General features: G+C 41.4%; 1 protein-coding gene across 30 annotated transcripts in view; it reads right to left on the bottom strand.

The window, feature by feature from the left end:
• Positions 1–1,615: 1,615 nt before the first annotated feature.
• The window catches only part of DLGAP1 (DLG associated protein 1), an 874,662-nt gene continuing 865,372 nt past the window's right edge, over positions 1,616–10,905 (bottom strand). For 24 of the 30 annotated variants that reach the window (XM_072828886.1, XM_072828884.1, XM_072828893.1 and 21 more), the window contains 2 exons: positions 8,036–8,188; positions 1,616–5,044 (listed from right to left, as the gene is read on the bottom strand). In XM_072828886.1, coding sequence (XP_072684987.1) covers positions 4,835–5,044; positions 8,036–8,188 — 363 coding nt within the window. In that variant the 3' untranslated portion in view covers positions 1,616–4,834. Of the gene's footprint in view, positions 5,045–5,262; positions 6,558–7,698; positions 8,189–10,905 lie in introns of those variants that run through there. The other 6 variants (XM_072828909.1, XM_072828903.1, XM_072828905.1 and 3 more) reach the window with 2 other exon arrangements.

Genomic DNA, 10,905 nt, shown 5'->3' with positions numbered 1-10,905 from the left:
CTAAATGGAGACCCAGGATCAGAAATCATGGGTACTGGGGGTTCGCATTCCTGTGATTGTCTGGCGATGCCTCCCTAAGCCAGCAGTAAGCCGGGAGGGAAGCATGTGGCCCGGGAAGCAGCACTCTATTTCCTCTCTCTGCTTTAGGGGAGATCATGAGTGACTTAACAGAGGAATTTAAGACCTAGAATGTAAACTTACAGTAAATGAGTTGAGACCCAGAGGGTTTTCAGACTCGGTCACCAATTTCTGTTTGCAAAAGGATCTGATCTCATCTTGCTTTAGCGGCTGAAAGTCAGTCTAATGAGCAGACCTCAACATTTCAGTATCACTGGCATTTGAGAATGAACACATTCAGACGCTATGATTTTTAACATGCCATTTATTTAAACCAAAATCAATTTGTATTTTCAAGGGGTAGCTTTCAAAGATATTTTAAAAATTTCATGTCTAGAGCAAACAGTTTTGTTCAATTTTGTAAAAAACAATATTACATTTTTTGGAGGGAGTGGACCATGAAACATGGGAAGTTGAAATTTGCTTCACTGAAATTCAAGGCTTTACATGCGAAAACAAACTCGTTTTGTTTTGAGATTGGCCAAAATGTTTAAGAAGCCCCAGTGAAATATAAGGATTAATTTGGTAAAACGCAAAAAGTAGAATCAGGGTTCACACTACGGGAATAGTCAGTGCACAAACCCCAAGTAATGAGGTCTGTACAGTGTCACAGCGCTTGAGCCACTTGATGCATCCTCTTTTGAAACAGTTTCAAAAGTACATCGTGTTATTTTGGAAACTGGCAAAGGTCTTGCTTATGTACAAAAATCAGAAAAAGTGTCTTCTCGGCTTAACTGCCATGTTTGTTGCATATACATGGAAGGTTTGCCCAAGAACTTGGTGGGGAGGAACTACTATGGGCACAGGTTTCAGAGTTTGGCATTTTCAGAGATGTGCAAGTCCACTTTATAAATCATGCTAATTTACCTCTTTGGGGGTAAATCTGTATTTTTGCGTATAAAGTGAGGTTTATGAATATGATCAAGATGAGAACCAGAGGAAATGGACAGTGGCAAATAATTATCAACCTTAAACATGGGAAGAATGATAGAGACCTTCCACTGAAGAGGAAGCTGAACAAAGGCTTAGATTTTGGACTCAGATCTGTCACTTAATAATTGTGTCCCACTGAGGATAGTTTTTCATTATTTCCGGGATGAAATAAAAACCACAAAGCATTATTCTGATCTTCCAAGGGTAAGACCTGTGTAGGAAACAAAAGGGATGAAATGTTTCAGAAGACACCACGTGGGTAAGATATGTACAGATTTGCACATGTCTGAGAGGCTGATAACTTTTTTAGTAAAATATACAGCTCCTGACCTGAAAGTTTCATATGCGTGTGATCATCATAGTAAAAGGCCTTTCGGTTTCCAGTATTTTGATCCCTTACCTAGGATACAAGGTCTAACCATCTGCTCAAAAGTGGCTAGCATATGTGTTGTTACAATAAAAGTTAGAATGGTATGCTTTCTAATTTTTCAATTAACCCCTCCAAAGACAACTACTTGCATTTTGGAAGAGGCAGGGCTTTGTAGTGAAAACACGCAGACCTGAAAGCAGTGCATTAATTATTTTATTAATTTCTTCTTTTTACATTATGGGAAACATTCATCTATTTACAATTTTTTTTTTGTCCACACACAATCTAGGTAAATAAGCCTATGAAATTCCACTTCATAAAGCCATAAAAATGTTCCCCACCCCTCCATCTGAAGGCTTTCAAATGAATCTTTTTTTCCAAACCAAAATAATTTTTAAAAATTACATTGGGAATTCAGATATGCTAGTGATTTACATTCCAGTTATTTAAAATATGCATCTAGACATGTTTTAAAAAAGAAATGGTAAATTCACAAGGATAAGGCTTAAATGAAAGTGGTAATGCACAGTAAAACATTAAGGAAACACCTATAAATAACAGAAATATATTACAAATAAATTAGTTCTATTTACCATTTCAAATATTAAAAATCTTTAATCCATTTCTTCATCTCTCTTTACAAAAAGGTTATGTGAATTGTATGGAAACATCTGCAAAAAATATAATAAATACTTAATTTCTTTGAACGTTTTTTTTTTTTTTTGATGCGGGAGACAAACCTCTTTTGTGATTCCCCCCCTCCCCAAGAAAATGCCCAAACAGCTTTATACCAAAGTTAAACAAAATAAGTAATTTTTCAGGGTACATACATTTTCCATTATGAACTAAAAAACATTTCTACAAATACATCAAAAAGAACAATGTAACAAAGGTTATGCTCATGGATGTCAGCTTAAGGGGGCAAGTGGTTAACAAGCAGCTTTATGTGGGGTCATGTTTTAAGATCAATAATTAGCTTTTTATAAAGTGTTTGTACAATTTGTGTTTTTAAGGAAGGCAAAGGTCATGGTGCCTGTAGGCATTCAGCTAAAAGATTTAAAATTCTTACCAAAAATAGCTTATGAATATACAAATACCATTCACATAGACAAGATAAATAGGCCTTCTCTTGTCTCTCTTTAAAATATCCTGGGCTAAACCAGTTTCCAAAGAAAATACTGTAGGATGATCTTGAATCGTATTAGAAATCTATTTCTTAATCCCAATCTCATCTCTACCTCAGGGCATGGAGCTGTAGTTGGGAACATGGATCTTCAAATGGATGCCGCTTCCTTCTCGTTAATCTAGGAGTTCCAAGTCATTTTCAGGATTGAATGTGACCATAGGCTACCCAAGGCTGCAGTTGGCCTTACTTGATGCAAACTTTGTATGACCTCCCATTGCTGCTACAAAGCAAAGCAAAGGTATAATCTTTTTAACACGAGCGAACACTTGGAAGTTCAAAATCTCTGTGAGCTCCAATCTTGCAAAGCGCTCGAGATGCTTTGTTCACTCTAGTTAAAAGTTGGTTGGTTGGTTTTTAAATAAGTTAGTAGCCCTTTTCTTGTAAACCACAGCAGTAAACATTTGTGCCCTGTGTATAAAGATAGCTCAAAGCATCCATGGCTCTGAGAGGTAGCGAATTCCCTAGTGGTTTTAGAATATGTCCGTGAAAATAGTTGTTGCCAGAACCCATCACCTCTCTTGATTTCATAAATAAAATTAAATTAGCACCTGGCTACGAGAGTGGTTTTTTGTTGTTTTTTGTTTTTTAAAGAGCTCTGGTGCAAGCTTATTTGATGTGTGTTTTCAGTCTGTCATTTTTCAAATGGTGATTTCTAATGCTTTGCGGTGGGAGCTGACATAAAATGCCAGTGACATTTTAAGATCACCGAATCTAAATGTTTAAACTGCTAGGAGTAAGGGCATTTAGAGGGAACTTCGGCTAGATGCAAAGTGCACACTGCCTATCCGCCAGGACTAAAAACGTAAATCCACATTCTCTGCCAAAAGCCTGGGTTTCTTTCAATGTTTGCGAACCAATATGACTTTTCCCCCTTCCTCCTGGTTGCTGAACCTTCCAGGTCAAATCTCTTCTCTCACTACCTGGGACCTCAATGTGAGGGCAGCTCTTTGGAATGAGGCTGCGTGTCTACTCGGGTAGAAAATTGATTTCCTCGGTTTGACGTAGGACACAATCCTTGTGTTGGGGTAGGAGAGGGCTCTGGGCAGTAGTGAGAGAAGACCAAAGGAGAAAACATGTCTGCATTACAAACTACTGGGTTATGACAGATGGACGTGTAGCATTCAAAGGGATGATGGGAAAATCCAAACTGCTCCCCGAAAACACCCTAGCTGCCATTTACAGCACTTCTTAAGCAGATGTGTACTTATATATGGGTAATTAGGTAGGCCCCCCCCCCCCCCCAGGATGGACACTAACAAATTAAGAGGACCAACACTTTCCCCTTGAAAGACCCCCCACCACCACAACAATATAATACACATAGTACAATAAAAGTTGATAAAACATTTCAGGTCTAAGTTTTCTTAATAATAGGACCAAAAAAGAAAATATCCCCCTTATGTAGTATTATCTGAAACTATCAGTGCTTCCTTGCCTTTCTTCATTTTATTGCCTTTCAGAATAGATTAATTTCCCTGAAAGATCGAATTTACAATCTTCTGCTGATTGAAACATTTGAAGCAGTGATTGATGGAGTAACAGTGAGGCAGTTTGTGCAGCTGTGAGTGAAGCAGGTACCCCCAGCACCTGCGGATTTTGCTTCCCCGGTCCCCGCTACGCGTCCAGGTCCCCCACCCCCAGCCCAACTGCGTCCCCTCCTGGATGGTCACTCATCGACTCCGGTGAGATGGCGTGATTTCTGAGGTTGGAAATAAAGTGCTCCATCTGCTTTTACAAAATAATAACCGTTTAGGGGAGATGAAGGGAATCGGAGCCCTAGTTTCTCTCGCGTGGAAGACGGTTAAGTCCCAAAGGATCACCCTGTGATACTGGATTTCTGAAATACCCTATGGTTTTATATTGCTGAGCTCTAGGGACAGACTAGCTCGGGAGAACTGAGGACGGCGGGCGACCTACAGGGGCCACTTCTACACAGGTGGGTTTGGCTCTGCCGAGAAAAGAAAGGGCCGGCTCTCCGGGTGGGGCTGGGGGGCGCGGCGGGGGCGTGGCGGGGGCGGGGGCGGGGGCGGGGGGCGAAGCTCGGTGGCGAACGTGGGCAAACCGGTCCGGGCGGCGGGGGCTACGGGGGGGGCGGCTCCTGCAAGACCGACGACTACACCGCGACGCTGGAAGTCACTGAGCTCCGGGGCGCACGGGCTCGGAGGGCGGGGCGGGGCGGGGCGGGGCGGGGCGCGGCGGGGCGCGGCGGGGCGCGGCGGGGCGCGCGCTCAGAGCCGGGTCTGCGCCTCGGGGATGTAGATCTCGATGCTCTCGGCGCTCTCGGTGGCCGAGTTCTGGCGGACGGACGCGGCGCGCTTGGCGGCCATCAGGCGCTTGCGGGCCTCCTGGCGCTGCGAGCTCTCCAGCGAGCGCTCCCGGATCAGCGGCGCGGGGCCCTTCGCCGGCTTCTTTGGCACTGGAGGAGGGGCCCTTCTCTCCTGATCAAAGCAGAAGGTTCAGGACATTACACAGCTTCTCAGGACAAGCTTGGGGAAAACTGGGATAGGTCAGGAGTTAGAACACGCACACCTTTTTTTTTTTTTTTTTTCGGTTTTTGTTTGTTTTAAACCTAAGGGTGGTTAGTTCTGATCTGCACACCGTAAATATATATATATATATTTTTTTTCTTTCTTTCTTTCTTTATTATTCTGGCTTGGTTATTCAAAAGTTGCAGGGGGTGGGTGGGGAATGAACACCGGGAAGCTTAAGGTCAAGCGTAAGGCTGAACTGCAGAACTAGTCTCTCCAAGGGAAGGATGTGGGTATTTAAAATGCCCCCCAAAGGACAGCCCGGGTGGCCCAGCGGTTTAGCGCCGCCTTCAGCCTGGAGTGGATCCTGGCGACCCGGGATCGAGTCCCACGTCGGGCTCCCTGTGTGGGGCCTGCTTCTCCCTCTGCCTCTCTCTCTGTGTCTGTCCTGAATAGATAAAACCTTAAAAATAAATAAATAAGTAAAATGCCCCCAAAGGCTGCAGCTCCCAGCACAGTTTAGTGTGATCCTCCCTGGAGGATGGCTGGGGCGGGGGCGGGGGGCTCGGGCAGCGGCAGCCCCCTCTAAGGAGGCGAGGCAGCAGGTGCAAGCTGGGCTCAGAGTTTAAAAACATCCCCGCCCGCTCCACACCCAAACCTAAATGGTCCAAATGAGGAAGAAGAGATGGTAAGCCTGTGTGTGCTGTAGCTTTGCTGATGCCACGGTGAGCTATACCCGTTTGCACATCACACACAAACGCACAGCGATATACTTTCTGGGGTCACCCCTGGAGAGAGGACACTGGTTGTTCCTATCCTGGGGAGAGGGGGCCCGGGAGGGAAGGCTGGATTCAGTTCCAGGATGGCTTCTAACACATCCCCCTGGGATGTCACTCCTGAGGGCCTTCAGGATGGCTGTGGTGGCCCAGAAGGCAATCCCAGGGACAGGCACTGTGCCCTGAAAATCTAACACTGAAAGAAGTTCCCCCTCAGCATCAGCAAACTGTGAAATGGTTGGATATTTTTCAAAGCCACTGCAAAAACAAGAACCATTCAACACTTGGGTCTCAGGAAAAAAAAAAAATGCAGTGGGAAAGAAATGAATCTAAACCACCAAGGAATTGTAGGTTGGTGAGCTTTCGAGCTCCGAAAAGGTCTGTGTGAATCTGTTGTTTTCGTTCTCAGTGAAATACCTTCAATTCTCAGGACACAAACATGAAAGTTATCTTACAAAAGGGATTCTGTGATTCTCCAAAGGGCACTCTTTGTGTCTTGACACTTACACAGTCATTGCAGCAAATCCTCCTTGCTTGCCGGGGTGAAGTGCCTAGATAAATTTATTACCCTGGAGTTTGCCCACAAGCTGCTTAAGGTAGAATCTGCGTGGACAGAAAAGGGAGGTACGGAGTGCAAACAGTATTTGGCCAACTCTGATTGTGCTTGTTCGTTTCTTCCCTTCAAGTTCATGGGATGCTGAAAAGGTCTGGTCATAGACAAAGTGTACAAAAATTTAGAAATCAAGTTGGCTAATGACTCACTGTGTAAATGTCAATAGGGTACATATGTCAGTTCTGAGCATCACAATTTTCGGACATTTTAGATCTTCATTGTTGGGTCACTTAGTGACATTTTGAAAAGTAAGAATATTGGAAACGTTTTAGTCATATCTTCCTTTACTCATGCTTAAAAAAAACTAATATTTGAAAAAAAATCAATGAATGAGAAGCTAGATGGATCAACACTAGACACTAAATTACCAGTATGTATGTACATCTGTAGCGTTTTCTTAAAATAAGAACAATTTAAAAGCTTATTTAGTAGGCAGTTTTTAAACACAGATTAAAGAAAACTAGATTGGGTGCAAATGTCTGGTCCCAAGTGAGAGGCCACACATATGTCAATGATCCTTTCATACTTAACACTAATACCCCCAGGTTGATGGTGACAGAATTGGAGTTGAGGGACAATGACAATAACCCTCCTGTCAATTATGCATTGGCCCTTGGGACCGGATTTCTTCTGGGAGTCTACTGACCCTATGAACCTGGATACTATGATGGAGAGCAGCAGATTGGACTGGATTACTCTTAGCTCTCCCATGGGTAAGGAGATCTGAAAAAGGCAGGGCCACCAATGCTTCATGGGAATAGCCAAGCCTAATTTTTAGAAGTTGAATCTCTTGGGAACTGTTTGACCTCAGGCCCTAGGAGAGCAAAGGGTTAAAAAAGTCAAGAGTGACAGGCCAGCCTAGGGCGGTGGATATTGGATACCTGTGTGAGCCTGGTGGAACCACCATAATCAAATGTGAAAATTGCAGTTTATGAATTAAACTAAAAGATTTTGAGTCTTTATTTCTAAACTTTTGAATGAGGAACCCAGTGAGCAATATTTCCCAAAGGCAAATCAACCAAAAGTAGAACTCTTGAAAAAAAAAAAAAATCCCAACATTTATGATTACTGTGAAACTTTACGGTGTATATTTTAAAACTTGAACAACAGTGGTTTCTTTATTACTATATTTATGAAATGATTATCAAAGTCGGTTAGTTTTCAGGGCTTCCTATTTTTCTCAGAAACACATCCTAGGGGTGTAAGGAAGTTGAACTCTTTGCTCTACATAATCATGCACTGAAGATGTCATTTATTTTAGTTTAAAAAGCAAAATGGAGGCAGTTCCTTCCAGTGACTAAAATGGTTTAACTTAAAGTTTAATTAACAAAAAAGCCACATTCCCATTTTCCAATTCACAAAGACAGGTTTTTCTTTAAAAATATGCCTGAAACATATTACAGATAATATCCCAAGTGATTACTATGTAAACATTGTCATTACAATGAGATTAATATGATATCAGCTCCATTTCACATTGTAAACAGCAAGACTGAATGCAGAAGCCTATTTAGACTGTCCAGTGTTTGTGCAGGTTTTTAAATGAACCATACAAAATCTACATTGTTCTACCTTCTTGTCAAGAGGATCCATCTGTTTCCAATTATTGGCCTTTAACTGATGAAGTTCATCAAATTTCATACTAATATTTTCTATGGACAACTGCAGCATGTCCCAGAACCCCGCCAAATCCTGGGAGGTGGGCCTCGGATGAGCATTGGGATTCTGTACAAGAGAAAGAAAAACATTCACGCTTTAGAGGTAGTCTGTGACAACAAGCACTAAAGGGGTATTTTCAAATATTTCAAATAACATAAAGGGGATGAGTTCCTGTCAGCTTTCAAATAGGAGATAAAAGTGAGGCTACAAATAGTAATACTATCATCTATCTATCTATCTATCATCTATATCTATCAAGATTTATTAAGGAAGAATTGACAAATAACAACTGTAAGATATTTAAAGTGTACAACATGATGATTTGATATATTCACACATTGTATAAGGATGCATCCCATGGGGCACCTGGGTGACTCAGTGGTTGGGCGTCTGCATTTGGCTCAGGTGGGGTGATCCCAGGGTCCTGGGATGGAACCGCATCGGGCTCCCTGAGGGGAGCCTGCGTCTCCCTCTGCCTATGTCTCTGCCTTTCTCTGTGTGCCTCTCATGAATAAATAAATAAAATCTTTTTTAAAAAAAGGATGCATCCCACAGAATTAATAAACACATCCATCACATCACATATTTATCTTTTTGTATGTGTGTGAGAGAATTTAAAGTTCAACTCTCAGCAAATTTCAGTTATACAATACGGTGGTATCAGCCAGAGTCACCTTGTTTGCACATTTAAATCTTCAGACTTTATTCGTCTTATAACCGAAAATCTGTACCTTTTTAACAATCTCTCCCCTTCTCCCCACCCCCAAACTCCTGGCAACCACTTTTCTACTCTCTCTTTCTATGGTTTCGATGCTTTTTAAAAGATTCTATTTCAAATGGTAATTTTATACACTCATCCCTCTGAGTCAATGATCCTCAAATGTCAAGGTTGTAAAACTCTTCTTTTGTAATACAACATCTATCAATGTGATAGGGGGAGAGAGGCCAAACTTCAAAAAACTATGGCAAGATGCATTTAAAACCTATTTAAATGAAGATACTGTCTCTGGGGAAAAATACAATATATTATTATTAGATTTGGAATCTGCCTCCATGCCATCCAACTTATTCAGAGAACAGATAATGAATCTATGGTAAGATTTGTTTTAGCAATTGTGTTGAGTGAAACAATAGGGTAAACAAATGATGAGTAATAAAATAATTGGATTTTTATAGTACTATGTGTTTAACAATTAAGATGTTACTAATGTAGGAAGTTATTTTATCATACAAGTAGTTTGACAGAATCATTTGGAAATGAGTTTTCAATCAACTATAACATAAAATAGCAAATGTGAGAACACATATCTACACATACACATAGATGTCTGTAATGACCCATTTTCTAGGTAATATTAAATATTCTTCAGTGTTTAAGGATTGACTTTTTTCCCCCATCCATATATCCCTGAGAGGTACTACAAAGTATAAACCACTAATTTGTATGATGTAAACCAGACAAAACATAATTAAGAGATTGAAGGTGTCCTGCTCATTGTTAATCACTATCACCAAAAGTAGCTAAAGGCATTCATGGTTAACTGGATGGGAGCCTCCAGATGTCAGAGGCTTCCATCTGGTCAGTTTTGGTTACCTGTGGGTATTCAAGCCAGCTTGATACACTGTGAAACCACACCATATAATAACCTGAGGCCATTTGTACTTGAAAAACCAACTTTCAGAAAGTGCAAGATCATAAAGTTAATAGGTTACAAAGAACCTTTTAGCCCTTGATGGACTAACATTATTGGTCTGGCTTCCAAATAAATACAAGTAAAAATGTATTTATAAAGTTATACTTCTAAAACTACCCATAGTTCTGGAATTCATTGGAAGATGTAAATTCTAAAGTTTGTTAAGTGTATGGTTTAAACTCTAGTCTACTGACACTAGAACTAAAGAGTTTCTCTGTAGTTTTTTCATTTAGGAAACTAAAGAAAAATTTTTTCAACATCTAGGTTCAGAACAGATAGATAATAGCTTTAACAAAGTACACTGCAAATAGAGTTTTATGGTCTTCCTTATCTCCCCAGCAACTAAGAACTAAATTGTTCATATTTGGGAGTTTACTGAAGTCTTTTAGGTCACAAGTTCTATTGGCAAAATTGTTTCAGTGCAGCAATGCATGACATGATAGTTGGGTAGGCCCAAAGAGTTTAATTCTATACCGTGGGCAATTTGTTCTCTCCTCCCCAAGAATCTCTTGCCCCTGCATGGTCAAGGGGACAGACAGGGAAGCAAGGAGAAAATCTGTGGGTCATGTGACATTCCATGCACAAGGAGTTCAAGTTCTTGCCTGAGACTGAACCAGACTTGTAGATCAGAGGTGATGGAGGGTGTGGAAGGATGAAGGGGGCTGGGTTCCTTAGTTTAGTTTGTTTGGGAAAAGTAATGCTTGTCCATTTATTCTATGCCTGAAACTCTAGCCTGGGATAACATGCAAGGGCTTTCAAGTGTTTTCTTCCTCAGGGTAAGAACTCAAGGAAGGAGAGCTGGGTCTGGTTGTGGCCAATCTTAGCTGCATTTTCTGAACTAGGCAATGCCACCACCCAGCAATCATGTTTCTTACTCCAGAGGAGGCAGAGACACTGACCAGTCCCACATCCATCTAGGAGGGTGAGAAGTAGAACTCAATAGTAGAAATCTTCGGGTTAAGGGGATATCAAACAGGGACAGAGGTCAAACAGACTGGGATTTGAGTCTTGGCTTTGCCTCTTACCAGGTGACCCTGGCCAAATTATGTATTTATTTATCATTTTTCTTTCCTGGCCAAGTTATTTAGC

Source organism: Canis lupus, chromosome 6 (genome assembly GCF_048164855.1).
Source record: "Canis lupus baileyi chromosome 6, mCanLup2.hap1, whole genome shotgun sequence".
NCBI lineage: Eukaryota > Metazoa > Chordata > Mammalia > Carnivora > Canidae > Canis > Canis lupus.
Note: the sequence above shows the minus strand (reverse complement) of the source record. Positions and strands in the feature narration are given on the sequence as shown.